The sequence below is a fragment of the Tauraco erythrolophus genome, chromosome 3 (genome assembly GCF_009769465.1).
Source record: "Tauraco erythrolophus isolate bTauEry1 chromosome 3, bTauEry1.pri, whole genome shotgun sequence".
In the NCBI taxonomy this organism is placed as follows: domain Eukaryota; kingdom Metazoa; phylum Chordata; class Aves; order Musophagiformes; family Musophagidae; genus Tauraco; species Tauraco erythrolophus.
Window position 1 is genome coordinate 82,883,717 of NC_141467.1, and position 19,708 is coordinate 82,903,424.

The 19,708-nt window shown below is 43.6% G+C and overlaps 1 protein-coding gene across 1 annotated transcript in view; it reads left to right on the forward strand.

Annotated features, from left to right (window-relative positions):
- Positions 1-554: 554 nt before the first annotated feature.
- The window catches only part of RIMS2 (regulating synaptic membrane exocytosis 2), a 504,339-nt gene continuing 485,185 nt past the window's right edge, over positions 555-19,708 (forward strand). The window contains exon 1 of the mRNA XM_086609332.1: positions 555-724. Coding sequence (XP_086465458.1) covers positions 555-724 — 170 coding nt within the window. The remainder of the gene's footprint in view (positions 725-19,708) is intronic.

The following is a 19,708-nucleotide window of genomic DNA, read 5'->3' on the forward strand; positions in this document are numbered from 1 at the left end:
CCGGCGCTCGCCCGCTGGGGCTTCCCCCGCTGCGCGCCCCGGGGCGCCGGGGCTCCGCTGTGGCACGCCCCCCGCCTCGCCCCCCTAGCAGCCGCTGCCCCCGTCTCCTGCCCCCCCACCCCGCCGCTGGCTCCGTCCCCCCCTCTCCCCGCTGGGTGCTCGGGGTTAGGATAATCTCTCTGGGACCCAAACCACAGCGCTCCCGCGGCTGATCCTGCCCTTTCCCCTCTCTCTCCCCACCCCGCCTTCGGCCCTTCCTCTCCCGGCGCTGCTCTCTCCCCTCCCCGCTCTCCCTGCTCGCCCTCCGGGCCCCGCCGTCCCCGTCCCCCCCTCTGCCCCCGGCGAGCCGGCGGCCGGGCGGGTGGGTGCGAGGTCGGGGCCGCCGGCCACCCCGCCCCTCCCCGGCGGGGCCGTCATTAGGCTGCCGGTTGATTACAGGGTATTGATTTGTATGTGCTTCTCCCGGCGCCGGCGGCGGCCGCTCCCGCTGGTGCCGCCGCGGCCGCTGGAGTTAGGGCAGCGCTTCCCGTAGCGGCGGTGAGCTCCCACCAAACATGTCGGCTCCCGCCGGGCCCCGGGGCGGCCCCGCTGTTCCTCAGCCTCCTCCGGCTCCGCAGCCCGAGATGCCCGACCTCAGCCACCTCACGGAGGAAGAGCGGAAGATCATTCTGGCCGTCATGGACCGCCAGAAGAAGGAAGAGGAGAAGGAGCAATCCGTGCTCAAGTAAGGGCGGGCGCTTCCCTTCCTCGTCCTCCCGGCCCGCGGGCGCGGAGGTCTCTTCCCCGGCCTCGGGGGCGGCACGGCCGGGGCGGGAGAGAGGAGCCGGGCGGGCAGGGGCGTCTCTCGCCGCCGGCCGTGCCCCGGCGGCTGCTCGGCGCCGGGCGAGTGTGGGGCACGGCGGGGGGGACTTGCTGCCGCGGGAGCGGGCAGAGACGGGTCCGAGAGGCCGGCGGGGCGCCGCGGCGCGGGCTCGCCGCCTGCCTCAGCCACGCTCCGCGGGGCGGGCGGCGGCTCCGCACGCCCCGGCCCAACATGGCCGCACAGGTGCCGTTCTCACCCGGCGTGTGCCATCAGGAGAAGGGGGGGTTGGGTCGAGGCGGCGGTTGGCGCCGCCGGAGGGGGCGGATCGGCGGCATCGGGCCCCGTCCCGGGGGCGCGGCGGGCTCCGGGCTGCCGGCGGCGGCCCTGCCCGGCGCTGGCGCGGCCACCCGGGGCGGAGAGGGACCGCCGGGGCCTAGGCTCCGGCCGTCTCGCTAGGTGGGTTTGCCACAGCCGCCATCTTCCCCCGACAACGTGTCTGCCGCCCGCCCCCGCCCCGCTGCTCTTTCCCAGCGTGAGCTCCAGCTCCGGGGGAAGCGGGGCGCCCAGCCGCCCGCGCGGCTCCAGCACCGGGAGCTGTCCCGGCTCCAGCACCGGGAGCTGTCCGCGGCGGCGGCCCGGCTCCATCACCGGCAGCTGTCCCGGCTCCAGCTGTCCCGCTCCATCACCGGCAGCTGTCCCGACTCCAGCTGTCCCGGCTCCAGCACACGGAGGGGTCCGCGGCGGCGCCGCCGCTGCAGCCCTGCCCGGGGCCGGGCGGCCCCGGCCCGGCGGCGCGGGGTCCCGTCCTGCCGCCGCTGCCCGGGCGGGCGCGGGGGGACGGGAGACGAGGAAGCCGGGCTGGCTGGAGGCGCGGGGGGGTCCCGCTCTGCTGAGCGGCGTGAGCCGTGTCCTTCCCCAGCCCGGCTGGGAGGCGCCGAGTAAACTCAAGGAAACTGTTCCCTCTCCGTGGCGGAGCCGTCAGGCGGGCTTGTAACAGCTTAAAAAATAAGGAAAGCTGCTAGTACCGTGGGCATGACTGTTACGAGTGCCGTGGAGCTGAAGCACTAAGAGGTTTTTTTTGTATCGAATTTAGTGTTGTGTCTTGGACGTGTTGGCTGCAGCTGACCCTTCACACTCGGTACCTGGAAGCTATCTTCTGGGCTTTAGTTGCTGACTTTGGAAGTCTGTTTCCAAGATTCATTGCATTATTGTCAGCGTCATAATGAAAACCTCAGATACCTTTTGTGTGTCAGATTTGTGAGGTGATCTAAAAACATTTCAATGTCTGTTTAAAAAGGTATTTCATTGGGTGAACATTTTGGAGAATGACAGTGTAATGTGAGCACTGGAAATCAAGTGCCATACCTCGTTTTATCACTAAATACCTCTCATTCTCTTGCTATACAATTTGCTTGCTGTTGTGATACTTTTATTTTAAAGCAATTTGAACTCCCTCACATTGCTAAATCGTATGGCGTATCAAAATAAATGCAAATTTTTTGTCTAAAATCTCTGCGCTTTTAAAAAACATTAACAGAGAAGCAAATGGAAAATTATTCAAGTTACAGTTTAAATGTATAATAAAAGGGTTACAGTTTTAAAGAAGAAACATCCCAGCAACTTTTGTTGCCGATGATAATATTTATGATCCAATATAAAGTATGATTTGAGTATGATACTGGGATCAGCTTGAATTGTCAAGCGTACAAGGGAAGAGTAAACTGTTCTCAAGTAATGACAAGGTAAAGCCAACTTAACAAATGTAACAGAATTGTTTTCATTTGTATTCTTCAGAATCTTGGAAGCAGACAATGGACAAAAGAAAAGTCTTCATCGAATCTAAAGATAAACTATAAACTTCATGTGGGGTTTAGTTTCTCATTATGTCTCACTAAAGCTTCCTCTTGAGTTCTGTGTAAGCTGTGAGGGAAATGATATGGCATAAAGTTTATACTCAAAGGATAACCTAAAACAGCGTTCTCGGGAAGATGCTATTGTTAATGGAATCTGGGTAGATGGCCCACAGTATTTTACAGAATACTGAGAAGTGATGTGGTGTCAGATAAATAACTCACCAGTTTCATTTTTCTTAAAGTGAAGTGGCTCCTTAGACCATGAGGTACATGTTTGTTTGGAAAATATCTACAGATTTATTAAGCACAACCCTCCACCGAAGTCACACCAGAGCTTGTTCTGCATTTTTAGGTAGATATTGCTGACTTTAATTCTCTTGACAGATGTTTTCCTTCTGTCAAGAGAAGAGAAAGAAGAAAGAAAACCCCCCCATATTTGTATGAAAGAATTACTGTTATTGCATGGAGATAAATATAGAGCTAAATCCTGCAGTCTTTGTTCAAGTGTAATTCTCCTCGAAGGCAAGCTCCTTTTGAAGTGGAAGGTATTTTTGTCTGACTAAGCAATAAAATTGTGTCATTTCATTCCATGGAGAAATATGAGGGAGTAAAAAAAGATGCTGAAAACAAGAGTTGACATTTAGAGATATTATCACAAGGACTGTTCAAATGTTGTAGAAAGGGACAAACATGGATTTCCTCTAATTTTTTTGATAATTTATGGTGATTGAGTGTCAGTGTGAATGGCTAGTCCCAGGGCTCTGCTTCCTTTCTCCATTCTATTTCTATTTTGTGCTTTTCAAATTCTTATGCTGTGCCCATTTGAGCATCTTCCAAAAGTGCATTAAGTAGTGTGACTCACATCTGTAATGTGGACTATTTATTCTTTTCCTTTCACTCCCTGGGGTAAATATGTGTGGATTTAAAATAGATACGTAACTTCTTCTCCTTATGCTGGTTTTACTCTTTTTGGGGAAAGAAAATGCAGATGGTATTGAGTTGTAATCTCTAGCAACTAATAGTGATCAGGTCAGCATGAATTCTTGCCAGGATTTGCTGGAACATGATGGCATGGAAAAGAGAAGCTTTCCAGATTTGCTCTCTCCTTTGGCCTGGTTTGGTCTGTGAAATACGTCTGGCTACAGTTGGGCACTGGGTTCCTGTGGCGGAGCTTCCTCTTTAAAAAGGAGGACAGGCAGCAAACTGTGCTGCTTTGGCTGTCTCTCTTCTGGAAGTTTTGAGACCCTTGGAGTGCATTTTGAATGTCATGTAATAGGAAGGTGCCTTTTTGACAAGGTTATGGGATATATATTTTGCATAGTATTTAATATGCATAATGCGTGACACTCAGAGTGAATTTATGTCTGTACACTGGGTGTAAGTCTTGCTCTGCTGTTATAGGGATATTTACATATTTTTAACTTCTGTCTTTGTGGGTGTTTCGCTTTCATCCATATAGCGTAGAACTTTTGATGATGGCTTTTTCTTTACATTATGCACATCCTTCCCCTTATAAATTCTAGTTTTGTGTGTGTAAGCTTTCTAACAGATTTTGTACAGCACATTTCCTCCATATGAATTGATTTATGAGATCAGTCTTGTGCTTTTTTACTTTTAATTTGTACTTTATTTCTATATCAAAGGACTGACTTGAGAGGATGAACACAGGAAAAAGATTTGTAGAAGATGCTAGGATGCTGACATTATTTGTAAAGACGTTTCAGCCTGTGTGATATGCATATGCACTTTTATACTTGCAGTATCATGAGTTTCCAGCTCCTTTGCCTAACTATTCTAAAGATAAAGTGCTCTTGTTGTAAAGTCAGACTTGCAGCTCTGAAAATACATGCATTCCATGCTTTTCATGAGCATGGGCAGTTTGGCCCAGTAGAAGACAAGCTTTCCCAAGAGAAATTTCATTATGAAACCATCCAGCTTTTCATATATTTGCAAAACATCACAGGTTTATAATGAGGTTCTTATAAAAGATCTCTCTTGTATGTGTGTGTGGCTGAAATCAACTGGCATTGTTATCTGTTTCATCCAGGGGGAGAAGACAGGTGGAAACCTGATGGGCTAGCCAGAGAATGGTGACTCTCTATTAGCCACCACTGTCAAGTTCATGGTTAGTTAGCTTCAGGAAGGTGTGACTGACCGTGGGCTTGCGTGAGCTCAGTTGCTTTGTGTCCGTGGTTGCACGACCGTGGTAACAATTGGGTAGCTGCACTGACTGAAATGAGAAAAGCAGACCTCAGAGAAGCTAGACTGTGTGGGCTCTCTATGGCACCGTGGGGCAGGATGCTGGGCCTGGGGGAGAGGAAGCAACAGATTGATGGCTGTGAGTCACAGCAGTGTAAATATCTGCCTCACAACACTGTTGTACTGCTTTATAAATAATTATCCTGGTTTATAAATAATCAACTCTGATTTACACTGCTTTAAAAGCATTGTATGTTTAGGATTTGGGTTTTGGGGCTGAAGGCATGACAGAGATGTAGGTGGTGATTATTGATTTTGTTTTTTGAAAATAGAGATATGTATAGGGGAATTTCCAAAGTTTATGGGATAATGCAAAAAGATTTGCTTTTGGCTACATAGTAAACTAGGACTCCTGGCAATGTTAATTGTTGAAGTTATGCTCCCACAACTTTACATGGTGTTTTGGCTAAATCTGGAGTGCTGATCAGAACAGTCCATTGCTACACCACTCATCATTTTGCTTTTGTTTCTATGTATTATAAAACAAAGTATGGTCAAGATGACTTTAAAAGTAATAACTTTATGCAGTGTAAAATAAGTGGTAGTGCAAGTTAATCGGAAAAGATATAATGGAGGAAGATAGTTATCCCCTGCCCTGTCCTACCCTCTTCACTGCCCTTTCCCTGTCCTACTATCTCATTCTCTGCTCCCTCCTAGTATTCTTTATCATCTCCCCTTTCTTCTGTTTTAACAATTTGTACTGCTTTTTGGGCCTCTCTCAAATTTATTATTCCTTACTCTTCTCCCTTACCACATGCTTCGATATTTTGTACTGTAGATAATACTTGTCAGGATGTTACGGCCTGTACCATTTGCTCTTCAAGAACACTCAGGGTTTACAATTGTTCTGTAAAGCACCTAGCACACTTTTGGGCACTGTCTACAAGTAATAGCGGTATTACTTCCTCTTAGTGACTAAGCAGAATGTGTTTGGAGATTATAGAGACTGGCAGTTACACTAATTACTGGGTTTGCTAATGTTAATGTCGAGTAAAATTTCAGAAGACTGCAACAGTGCTGAGGTTCTCACATTTGAAAAGTATAAGCAGGATGGGTTGGATGTAGGAAGGCCTGACATCATATGGGGCCAAAAAATAGAAAAGCTGACACAGGATTCAGTTGACAAAGAACCCCCAAAATAGCTATTTAACACCAGGCAGTATGTGCTTTCTGAAAAATATATCTTGTCAAATAAATCTGCTTTTATATTGCTTTGAAATAAAAAGAAGGAAGCATTTAATTTTACATCTTGGGCACAGAGTGGGTTGAGAGTAGCCCTGAAGAGAAGGATTTGGGGGTGTTTATAGATGAGAAGCTCAACATGAGCTGGCAGTGTGCTCATGCAGCCCAGAAGGCCAACCGCGTCCTGGGATGTATCAAGAGAAGCGTGGTCAGCAGGTCGAGAGAGGTGATTCTGCCCCATTACACTGCTCTTGTGAGACCCCACCTCGAATACCGCATCCAGTTCTGGTGTCCCCACCATAAGAGAGACATAGATTTGTTGGAGCATGTTCAGAGGAGGGCCACAAAGATGATCCAGGGGCTGGAGCACCTCTGCTACGAGGACAGGTTGCGGGAGCTGGGATTGTTCAGCCTTGAAAAGAGAAGACTTCAGGGGGACCTAATAGCTGCCTTCCAATACCTGAAGGGAACTTACAGGAAGGCTGGGGAGGGACTTTTTACAAGAGCGTCCACTGATAGGACAAGGGGAAATGGGTTTAAGTTGAAGGAGAACAGATTTAGATTAGATTTTAGGAAGAAATTCTTCAGTATGAGGGTGGTAAGACTTTGGAATAAATTGCCCAGAGAGGTTGTGGATGCCCCCTCCCTGGAGGTGTTCAAAGCCAGGTTGGACAGAGCCTTGAGTAGCCTGATCTAGTTGAGAGGCGTCCCTGCCCATGACAGGGAGGTTGGATTAGATGATCTCTGAGGTCCCTTCCAGCCTATGCCATTCTACGATGATCTTAAAGACTAACGTGTAGACCATACTTTAAGGCACTGGGACTATGTCCTAGAAAGCAGTGACTGGGTAAAATGCAGTGGTCTCTGGAAGTGATGTTGGGAGCTGAATGGTCCATTCTGGATTTTGTCTGTGTGCATCTGTGAGCTGGGTAACATCTAAATAACTGGGAACATCAATTAATTGATTTTTCCATTGAAACAACAGCTTAATTAGTGTATATATTTTAAGTGCAAAAATACACAGAAGGTTACTACAGCACTTATATAAAATGTGTTTTTAACCTGCCAATGAAGTTTTAAAATACTTGCAGCATATTCAAAGTTCCATAATAAGGAGGAAAAATTAATATAATTATTTGAAATTTGAAATTTAATCCAGTGGAATGTGAAATTAGCCATGTAAATAAATGTTCAGTTTTTATCTGTAACATAGACTTGACAGCCTTGGGAATTTGCTGCAGCTGAATGCCACCCCTCATCCTCTGCTTTGCTGGCTTTCCTAAAGTTGTACTGTCATATTCACAGTCAGTCAGAAGGCTAAGAAAGTTTCTAAATCCATTAGGTCTACCTTTTCCAAGAAGGATTTTTTTTTGGTGTTGTTGTCTTTCCTTTTTACTCAACATCTTCTCAAATGGCTTTTTGATGACAACTTGGGCAGATAAACCCCAAAAGAACACAAGAAATGATGAGTTACGATCTCTTCTATACTTGTTTGCAACAGACATTACACCTTAACAATGAGCTTTGAGGTGGGGATGATTTTTTTGAGTTAAGATTAGACCATGTGAGCTGTCTTAATCATATGTCTTACTCTATCGTGGTTATCATAGACAACCTAATCTCTTTAAAAGTGGGAAACAGTGAGTCTTCTTATTTTAGACTCAAAAGAAGGAAGATCTCTTTAAATACTAATTGTTTAAAAATGGCTTTCAAAACCAGATGCCTTTCAGACAAATTAATTCATATTATAAATCTTAAGTTCAAATCAAACCATACTGTTTTCAGTGCTTATAGAGTTTAGATTTTGTCTCTTTTGCAGGACTACCCAGTGTAACAGGAGGAACTGTTACGTCCTTGAAGTATAACTGTCTGTTGAGGATATATTATAGTTTATCTATAAAAACAGTTTACATCTAATCTAATAGTGCTTTTGTAAACTCAGTAAACTCCAGTAACTGCATCTTGTGATGTGTTAGACTTCTGGTGATACAATGAAATTGCAGCATCAGTGCTGTGCTGAAAAGCTGCTTCTGCATGATATTAAGTTGTGACTGTTTCCTCATGTTGTTTCTCCAAGGTATTGTCTTGAAGCTGCAAAGGGATCAGCCAGGACTGAGGTTACAAGAGTTAATGTAACAGTACAAGATTGTATAGGGGAGTAGTAGGGCATCTAAGAAGTTAATACATACAATTTTGGAGAGTAAGAGTTCGAAGTAATTTATACTGTTCTCTGCTGTTTTCATTGAAGGTGGAAGACAGTTCTTTTATAGTCTTGAATTCAAATATCAGCTGTCATCACGTTTCTCTGCCTAAACATGTTCACAGAGTGATCTTAGTTGCATTTTGATAAACTGAAATTAAATTCATGCATTTTGATAGAGGAGAAGTTTATAATAGTGTACTTTATGTGTCTTTGGGAGTTTTGAAGTTTTGATGTGATAGCCTAAAGAATATCTTTGATTTAGACTTTAAACCCTTTAATTAAAACCATAGTGAGACATCCTGTTTGTTCTAGCAGGAGTTAGCAAGAGCTGAACTTGTGTTTTGAAAAAGTCTGAGTGCTTCTATTCAGAAAATTCATAAAGAAAATCTTTAAACTTTAAATAAAACATAAAAAAAGTTATTTTCTTTTTACTGTCTCTGTGGGGTTGGCTCTTTCTTCTTAAATCTCATATGAAGTTGTTTAAATACTTCCTGATGACTTATTCTTTCTTTATTTAACATTAATATTTTTAAGGTGAATGGTTTCTTATAGCAAATATCATATTGTATTTGTACACAGAACATCTCGCAGGTCATATAGCATTACTAGGTATTTGATATAACATGACATTTTGATTCTATGTATTCGAGAGGGCAGACTTTCTTTAGAATGTGTATTATCTTAAGCATATGAGAGACATCAGATGTTTTGACCTTTCATTAAATTTTAAGTTAGAAGCAGTCAGCCTTTTTTGGAAAAGGTTTTGCAACCATCTTTCATATAACTTTTCAGAAATGAGTCCTCCAGAGTGTTAGCAGGAAATCTTTTTCCACATACTGTTACTCTAACTCTCAGTGCACTTAAACATTTTTCTATTTACAGAAAGGATGAGTGAGAAGCAATGCTTTTATAGCCCAGATAACATGTAGAATAGTGGAAAACAGGACTGGTTGGCACCTTAAGAGGTCTTCCAATTCTTCCTTCGCCTTGAGGTATGACCAACTAAAAGATAGCAATTCCTGATGGGAATTTGTCTCATCTAGGGATTCTCAACTGTGAGGGCCCGCCTCGCCAGTGAAATAAATGGGCTTCATGGCCGAGGCAAGGGCACATAACAGACGATACACAGAATTTGAGATAATCAGCTCTGCAATTGCTGTGCTGCCTTGTCGTGGTTTTAGGCCGATCTGGCAACTAAACTCCACACAGCTGCTCTCTCACTCCAGAAAAGTGGAGAGGAGAAAAATATAAAAAAAGGACTGAGGGTTGAGACAAGAACAGAGGGAGCACCCACCAACCATGGTCCCGGGCGAAACAGACTCAGCTTTCTGAAAGCAAAACAATTTATTAACAGTTGCTTAAAGAATAAAGACAAGCAAAACCAGTTACTTAAGAGGATAAAAAGAAAACAAGGCCAGATCTTAAAAACAACACCTCTCCACCCCCCCTTTCCTTTTCTTCCCGGCTCTACCTCCTCCCTCCCAGCAGCGCAGGGGGACAGGGAATGGGGGAGTGCAGGTCAGTTCATTCATGTTGTTACTGCCGCTCCTCTCTTAAAGCAGGAGGAGTCCTTGCACCATTTTCCCGTGCTCCAGTGGATCCCCTACTCACCAGGAAAATCCACAAACTTCTCCCACGTGAGTCCTACCCACAGGATGCAATCCTTCCCCAACAGATTGCTCCGGTGCAGGCTTTACCACAGTCTCCGATTCTTAGGGAGTTGTTGCCACTCGCTCTGTTGTCATGGGTCGCCATATAGGCTCTAAATGCATCTCTATACAGACTCTAAATGCGTCTCTACTTGTGCCCATGATTCACGACTGTCCTCAGGCTCAGGCATCTCCTTTAAACAAAACACCTCCCCACCGACGGGGGTCATCCCACGGACTCCAGATGCGTACTGTCCTCAGGCATCTCTTCTTTGACGTGGGTTCTCCACGGGCTGCTGTGAGTGGGTCTCTGCTCCACCGGGACCACCTTTGGCTGCAAGGGGGCTGCTTGCCATCTTGCCACCGGTTGCAGGGGAAACTCAGCTCCGGCACACCTCGTCCCGTTCCATCTTTACTGACCTGGTGTCGGTGTGGCTGTTTCTCTCAGTTCTCTCTGGGTGAACTCGGCCCAGCAGGCACCCCGGGAGCGGGGCGCTCCCCAAGTTCCCCAAGCAGCTCCGCCGCCGCCATCCTCAGCGGGTGGCACCGGCCTGGCCCAGGCCGCCACCCGGCTGGGCGCCGGGGAGCTGGGGCAGCGCCGCCCTCCCCTCTCCTCGCTCCTGGGCAAAGGCACACCTTTTCGGTTCCTTTGTCCTGATGTAAATAGGGCAATTCGCAGAGGCGCCGATTGGCTCAAGCCCCAAGGGGGATGGGAGTCCGATCTGGTGGGCAGCTCCTGCCACCAGAACCTCCTCCCCAAATCAAACCATGACATGCCTACACAGGTGAAGACAAAGAATGGGCCACACAGATCTTAGGGTAAAGCTCTTGGATCTAGTATGAAACTTGTATAGTTTTTCATTTACAGTTTACTACTGAAAGGTATGGGAACAGTGAATCCAACTATCGACCTAACCAGGGATGGAGATTCCTTCATCTCCCTAGAAGATTGTCTCCCTAGAAGATTTGTCTCAGTTACTCAAGCGTCATTGCTCTTAATATTACATTTTTTCCCCTACTCTTAAACCTGAATCTCCTTCCTGCCATTTGCTTCTTACTCTGCCCTCAACAGAAATGCAGAGCACTTTGGTACTTTTCTCTTTGCAGCAACCTTTTGTATATTTCACAAATGTACTCATATCTCCTCCTGTAGATTCTCATCATCTTCTTTCTGTAGACTCAACAGGTCATATTTTCTAGAGTTTTGGCCATTCTTGTTGCTGTTCCTTATATACTTTCTAACTGATCTTTTTTTAAATACAGTGCCCAAAACCAGACGCAGTATTCCAAACAAAAGCGTATGGGGAGAACACAAGGATAACACCACGGGTCTTGCACTGAACACCTTCCTTCTACAGCCAGTGCCATGTGTGTTTTGGATTTTCACATGTGGTATAGCATTATGAACTCATGGTCAGCTTATGATCTGCTATACCTTCAACATGCTTTTCTGCAGAACTGCTGTTGAATCCATCATTCCTCGTTTCATATTTGGAGTTGATTACCTCAGCTATGCATAGTGTTTGTCTTCATCCCTGTTGAGTTGTATTCTGTCTGTATCAGATGCCTTTTATGAATTTTACATTACAGTGCTTAAATAAAATGCACAAACAGCCCTTAGAGCAAGAACAAGGATTTGCCTCTAGAGAGTATCCTAATCACGGAGGTATTTAGACTTTCTCTTGCTTGTCCATACATTCACATTCCTGACTGCACAGTTGCACAACTTCACTGGTAGGATGCAGAATAATCTTATTCTAGTTTTGCCCATAGCTTGTTTGTTAGAGAAGAGAGCTGTGTTCAAATCTCCTCAAGCTGAGAAGGGTCTACAGCACAGGTCTTGCACCTCCTTGGAAAGACATAACTGCTACACTATTATAAGGGAAACAGTTGCATCCTTTGCTATATTTATTCAGTCCGTGGAAGCTGTTGGCTGACTTACAACAAATTTGACAAAAAAGTCGAGGTCTCAAATATACTTAATTACTAAGGGTCTAATGAAAATAAGTAGATGGGTAGTGGAAAGGGATTGACCACATTCCTGACTCTGGAAATTCTGCTCACACCATATTACACACCAAGGAGTCCTTATAGGGGACAACCAACCACAGACATCAAAATAAATCAATCATAAGCTGTGAGTCCTCATGAAATCAGACTTCTTTAGGTTCATAACTGCTTGGTTAACAAAAATGATTACCTCAGTTTTGGTATCTTTCTCATTCCTGTGTTACAACATTTAAAGGTTGGCTTGAGGATTGAGCCCAGAGAATCTCTGGGATTCTTCTGACCAGATGTGAATATCTACAGCCTAAGACATCTACATCTGAAATCACTTAGATTCAATTTAAAGCAAATGGAAATAAAGAGGTGCCTTTAGGATGTGATCTATCTCATCTTAAATGAGAAATTTCAAACAGGCTGGATGAATTGCAGAGCCCATTTCTGGCTATGGACTTAAAAAGAAGATAGAGTGAATGTGTCAAATGTAGAGGTCTACCTTGTAGACATCTTGAGCTAGGTAAGTTGATTCTCTCCCTCAGAGTTCTGGCTTTGAGAGTAACTCTTCGCTATTTAGTCTTAAAAGAATGCCATAGCCACCTTCCCTACTGGCACTGACTTTAGGTTCTCCAGATTTCTTTAGAAGCCTGTTTGTCAATCTGTATCTTTTGCTTATATTTCAATAAATTATTAATTAGGGCGTGCTCATTTATCCATATCTTTACTATTTAAGACTCATTGCTTGGAACCTGAGCGTGTTTCCCTTCTAGTCCAAAGTTATACTTAGGATTTGGTATATCTTTCATACTAAATTCAGAAATCCTTCAAAGAATAAGAACTAAAAGCAGACTTTGGAGTACAAGATCTTTCCATTAATTAAGCATACATATTGACAAAAGTACATTGAAAAGAAAGTCTTCAGATGTTATTCACCAATAAGAAGGATTAGTGGATATTTTAAGCCAGAAGATAGAATCTCATAGCTGAAGTTAGTCTTATGGCTAGATGAGAAGTTAAAAACACAGAATTTGTCTACTACTTGTAAACTTAAAACTGTAACATTAGGACCCAAAGAAGACTCTATAAATTCAATTTAAGTTCATAAATTCTTTCTATAACTCACACACTATCTCTCTTTGCCATGTATCAACAGAAGTTAGAGAGATTTCAACATATGCTTTGAATATCTTCTATGCTTTGAATTACTTCTTTTCTGCCAGTTAGCCATTGGTTTAACAGTGTTCATTTAGCTGCTGTGAATTTACAGGTTGATAGGTCGCTTTTGATAGTAGTCTGTTAAAAACATACTGTTGAATTGCTATGCATTCTGAATCCGGCACTTTCTTACTTTAAAAGCCTGGATAACCAGGTATCTGCAGAAGATGTTGTGTGGTACAGAAATGAAATATATTTTTGCTGAATCAGGCCCGAAGACAGTTTGGGAACATGGGTTTTGATTCAGCAGACTTTCATTAATTTGGTTAGTCATTGCGATTATGATTCATTTCATTTTGTGTAACCGACTGCTGCACAGTAAGTGACAGCTGAACCATGTATTATCTAACAGCTAGAAAAATAGCATCACTGTCACGTTTAGAAGGCTGAGGATTATACTCTTGTTGAACACGTGTTTTGTACTAAAGTTAAAATGCTTTGGGAAAACGTACTTTTTCTCACATGACTTGTAGCATTATAGATATGAAATATCACAGTAAGCAATAGGAACTATTTAAAAATAAGAACTTAATTTTAATTTATGACTAGAATGAAGCTTCTTTTTCTGATTTTTAATAATGTATTGGCTTCTTGGATTGGTTGCACAATTATGCCTGTGGATGCTTTACTGAAAGTTGGATTTACATGTAAGTGATAGGTTTGAGGAGCTAAACTGAACTGAACGAGAATTATTTCTCAAGGGCTGATACTACTTCCATGCTATTATATATCACATCAGAAGACATTTCATGTGAAGCAGTAATTTTAATTATTCTGCTGAACTTTACCAAAAATGCCAGGGAAATTCAAAAGTTAGCAGGTTGTGAAGTTAAGCAAAACCCCAATATGATTGAAAGAAAATTGTATTTTAACCTGCTATCCACATTTCTGTTTAAAAATTGTATCTTTCATGTTTAAAAATATTATGTATCAGAAAATCCAAATATATTTTTTCCTGCCCTGTTTATGGTTTATCTGAAAAAATGCTGTAGAGGGTGCTGTGAAGGCATGGAGCCAAGAAAAGGTAAATTAAGGGTAGAGTACAGAGAAAGTACTTGATATTTGAAAGCACTGAGTTCTGTCTGCTTGATATCTGAACATGCAGGTGCCCAAAGATGAATGAAATTTAATGGACTATAGCTGAGCACTGATGTACATTTATATATTTTGAATTTATTTAGGCATGGTTGGAAGATAAGTGGTTTTAGCTACTTTGTAGTGTTTACATGAACATGGCTTCCACAGAATTTACTGAAAATTAAAATTAAAATTTGGTCTGAGTCATATATTTGAAAAGTCTTTGTAACACAGATATTCTCTTGTATAAATTTTTTGTTTGTGTAAAGGCAAAATAAACATTTAGGAGGATTTTTAACTATTAGTATGAATGGTCATACTTGTTCTGCACAAACAAGAATGATAATTGTAGAATTAGATCATTATCACACTGACACTTGTGCCCCAACTTAACTTGTCAGACATAAATAACTACTTCTTAAATCAACAGAACCAGTTATTTACAAGTAAGAGATTCATTAATTAAAAGGCATATGCGTTAAAATAGTGCCTTTGTTTAGACTTTATAATTTTGCCTAATAATACTGTAAAATAATTAAAAAAAACATTCACTGAAACTGGAGTTTCACTATGGAAGTTAAGTCATAGTTCAATAGTTAATAATCAATTGGTGTTTTTTTTTTTTTTAGTTTTTAACCATCGTGCATAAAAATAATATACAATATGCTTTGCAAATTATGTTTACTCTTTTAATAAGAAAGGATTTCCTGAAGGTTTGCCGGTAAAATTCATTAGTTCAGTGGGTCATTACATGAGTAAAGACACTGTTGTATATTTTTTGATGTTATTATTGAAATAATTGAATGACATGCTTCTAATTTTATTGTTAGGTTAAATAAGAAAGAGTAGGTTAGAATTGGTAGCATTTTTTTGTCACTCTTCATAACACGAGGTTTTTCTTTGACAATGACTTAGGAGTGTTTTGTTCTAGTAATCCGTGAAAAATGTGTCTTTCAAAAGGGCTGCTGTTCCTGACACAAGTAAGACTAAGCATTTCCTTAATAATGATGACCTATTTTAAAACAGCTCCTGCCTCCCATTGGCATTGCTGGGTGTTCAGTAAAGCTGCCCACAAGAATGATGGTGGCTTGTGTTAAAAGGGGGAATTACCATTAAATATCTTCTATCTTGGGCATAAATAACTTTTATTAAGTATTTATAAATTTACTGATCGGTATTATCATGATGTGGAAGGAGGTTTATACAGGAGCTCTACTGTGCATTTCCATTGCTTAATATGTTTGTTTATCATTAGTATATTTTTAAAGGATGGTTTGAACGTTTGCATAATGGTTTTTATATTTACATTACTGAAACATATTCTAGCCTTACTTTCAGTTTAATAAAGTTTTTCTTCAAAAAATTTCTCTGTATGTGAAACAAAGGGAGGGAAGGATTGTTATTGAACTCTTGCCTATCAACCCAATTATTCTCTGCCTTTTAATTCATAATTAGGTTCATATTGCCATAATAAATGAAAACTTACATAAGAATTTATATGGAAGCATGTAACTCACTAGATTCATAACTAAAAATTGTATCATTTCTTTTTTGGTATAGAGTAAGTATTTCTGTTGGATTTAGGTGTTGGAGGGGGGCTGCAGAGGTGCCTTCTGTGAGAAGACACCAGGAGCTGCCCTCATGTCAGACAGAGCTGGTTTCAGCCAGCTCCAAAATGGACCCGCCGCTGGCCAAGGCTGAGCCCATCAGTGACACTGATGGTGTCTTTGCGATAACATATTGAAGAAAAGATAAAAAATGCTGCATAGCAGCTGTGAGAGAGAGGAGTGAGAAAAATGTAGGGGAAACAGACCTGCAGACACCAATGTTAGAGAAGAAAAAGGAGGAGGAGATGCTCCAGGTGCTGGAGCAGAGATACTCCTGCAGTCTGTCGTGAAGACCATACTGAGGCAGGCTGTCCTCTGCAGCCCGTGGAGGACCCCACACTGGAACAGGTGGATGTGTCCCAAAGGAAGCCGTGATGCTGTGGAGAGCCTGCGCTGGAGCAGGCTCCTGGCAGGAACTGCAGCTCATGAAAAGAAGCGCATACTGGAGCAGGTTTTCTGGCAGGACCTGTGGCCTGTGGGTGGACTCAGGCTGGAGCAGTCCATTTCTGAAGGACTATAGCCTGTGAGAGGGACCTCATGCTGGAGCGGGGGAAAAGTATGAGGAGGAAGGAGCAGCAGAGACAAAGTGTCATGTCATAGACTGACTACAACACCCATTCCCCATCCACTTGTGCTGCTCAGGGGCTGAAGGTAGAAGGTTCATGAGTGAAGCTGAGCCTGGGAAGAAGAAAGGGGTGGGAGGGAGGTGGTTTTAGCTTTGTTTTTATGTCCACTGTCCTACTCTGTTATTAATTTTCAATAATTTAATCTTCCCCAAGTGGAGTCTATTTTGTCTGTGACAGTAACTGGTGAGCAATGTCCCTGTACTTATTTTGATCCACGAGCTTTTCCATCTTATTTCTGCCCTGTGCTGCTGAGGAGGGGGAATGAGAGAGCTGCTTGGTGGGTGTCTGGCAGCCAGTCAAGGTCAACCTACCACAGTATTTTGCAAATATATTGCAAAACCACTATTCCTGGGTTCCCTGCAGAATTAACACAGCAAGAGGAATAGAGCCTTCTCCAGAAGGTAGCTCTGAGGGGTTAAATTCAGCTCTGGAGCCCTGGGTAATTCTCTGCTGTCAGTGCATCTCAGGCTGCTCCATTGCCACTCTAGCTGCTCCTTTCTGCCTCCATGACATCATCATGGCTCTGGTGCAAGTGTCTGCTAAACTGTCTAGTGAAACTGCTTCTGAGGAGTGACACTGATGAAAAATATTTTCCCCTTTGCCATTTTGGCAGCGCATTTTTTTATTCTACAAAAAGAAACTGATCCGGTTTACTGTACAGTCCCGCAAACTTCTGAGCTAGCACAACTGAGGGGCTGGGAGAGATTAGCTTCAGTACTTTTGGAGTTTCTCGGAACAATGGACTTACTCCACCATTATTTCCACAGTCTGCAATGACTGACCATGTTGTAGTCATTGAGAAAAGCAGCAGTCAACACTTACGACATAATTTCTGGTTTTGAAGGTGCCGTTTGAGGTCTCTGAGTGGATGCAGCCAAAATTAGTGTTCAGAGCTTTTCTCATGAAGAAAACAAAGAAAAGGCTCCTACAGTTTTGCTGTTGAATAACTGGAGGTGGGAGACCATTGCCAGTGTTAGTTCAGCTAGAACTAGGTTTTGTGTCTCTGTATCAAACAGTGTACGCAAGTTTTTTCTCAGACACTTTTAAAACTCTGATTTTCTGACATAATGAAATAAGTTTGTTCAGCTCATAGGATGTGGAAAGAAAGGAGAGGGGAGATACCTTAGATGAAGATGGTGAAGTAAATAGGGTCTAGAAAGTTGTGTTGTTGCATTTTCCGATGTGGTCTGGGACATAAATAACAAAAGATGTGTAGCAAAGATGTGTGTAGCTGCATACATATTTTCACAGGTGACTGGACACTCTTTTTATTGTGTGAAATAATGGGAGAGCTGCTTTGCCCCTAGTATTTCAGTTTTTGTATGGAGATAAGATCTTCTGGTTGTTGAAATTATCTGATGGCTTTGGCTCTAAGTTTGTTTTCAATTTACTTGAAATATAAGTTACATGGATATTTTAAAAAAGAAGACATACAAATAATTTTGTTGTAATTTAATCAGTTATTAAAACATAATTTTAAATAATGAATGCTGTAGATGTGTCGTGGGTTAGGCTGATCCGGCAACTAAACCCCACGCAGCTCTCCCACTCCAGTAAAATGGAGAGGAGAAAAATGTAATAAAAGAGCCGAGGGTCGGGACAGGAACAGAGAAGCACCCACCAACCACGGTCCAGGGCAAAAGAGGCTGTTTTCTTAAAGCAAAACTATTTTATTAACAGCTACCTACAAAGACAAAAGCACACAAAAACGGTTACTTGAGAGGATAACAAGAAAACAAGGCCAGATCTTAAAAACAACACCACTCCCCCCCCTTTTGCCTTTTCTTCCCGGCTCTACCTCCTCCCCCCAGCGGCGCAGGGGGCAGGGAATGGGGGAGTGCAGGTCAGTTCATTCCATGCTGTTACTGCCACTTTTCTTAAAGGAGAAGGAGTCCTTACACCATTGTGCCTTGATCCAGTGGATCCCCTACTCATGACGAAAGCGTGAATCCTACCCGCTGGGAGGCAAATCCTTACCCCATCGGATTTGCCCAAGTGCGGGCTTTACCAGTCCTGGACCTTTAAGGAGCTGTAGCCACTCGCTCTGGCGTGGGTCATCATACAGACTTTAAATGCGCTCCGGCGTGGGGCGTCATATCGACCTGAAATGCGTCTCCGCACAGACTGAGATGCGTAAATGCGCCTTGACCTGTGCCCGTGATTCACAATAGTCTCAGGCTCAGGCATCTCCTGTAACAAAGCACCTCCCCATCAGCGGGGGTCATCCCACGGACTCTAGATGCGTACCGTGCTCAGGCTCTGGCATCTCTTCTCAACGTGGGTCCTCCACGGGCTGCGAGTGGGTCTCTGCTTGCTCCACCGAGGACTGCTTGCAAAGGGGCTGCTGGCAAGGGGGACTCAACCGTGGCACACGTTGTTCCGTTCCATCTTCACTGACCTCTTATCTGTGTGGCCGTTTCTCTTAGATCTCAGTCTTTTCTGGGTGAACTCGGCCTGGTGGGCACCCCGGCAGCGGAGCTCTCCCCGAGTTCCAAAAGCGGCTCCGCGGCTGCCATCCTCGACGGAGCGGGCACCGGCCCAGGCCGGGCCGCCAGCCCGGCCGGGCGCCGGGAGCGGGGGCCGTGCCCCCCTCCCTTCTCCTTGCCCCTGGGCACAGGCACACACCTTTCCGGTTCCTTTGTCCGAGGTAAACAGGGCAATTCGCAGAGGTGCCGATTGGCTCAAACCCCGAGGGGGATGGGAGTCCGGTCTGATGGGCAGCTTCTGCCACCCGGACCTCCCCCCCCCCACTTCAAACCATGACAAGATGACAACAATTATGATTGAAATTCCATATGCTAGGGTCATGAACCCATGAACTACCAAAAGTTTGTAAGATTATACAGAGAAGCACAAAGTGTGAACTTACCATTGCTACTGTCTATGCCAACATGTAAGAAAAAGATGCTGTTGAATGCATCAAAGCATTTTTTTTTTTTCAAATTGTAATAAAAATAATTGATTCTGCTAGGTTATAGACTTGCAGACTTACTTGTGCATCTGACATGTAGCCTCATGGACTTAATTATTTTTATTTTTTTTTTAAATGACTGTTTAAGAAATATAGCAATTAAAAATTTCACCATGTTAGTAGCAATTTTCTGAATGCCTACCAAACCATCTTATTTTTAGACAATGATATATTTAGAGAGATATTTCATTCTTTCAGAAGAGAAATAAATCTATTAAGACTAGGACTATTATGTAGGACTATTAAATATTCACATATTTCGT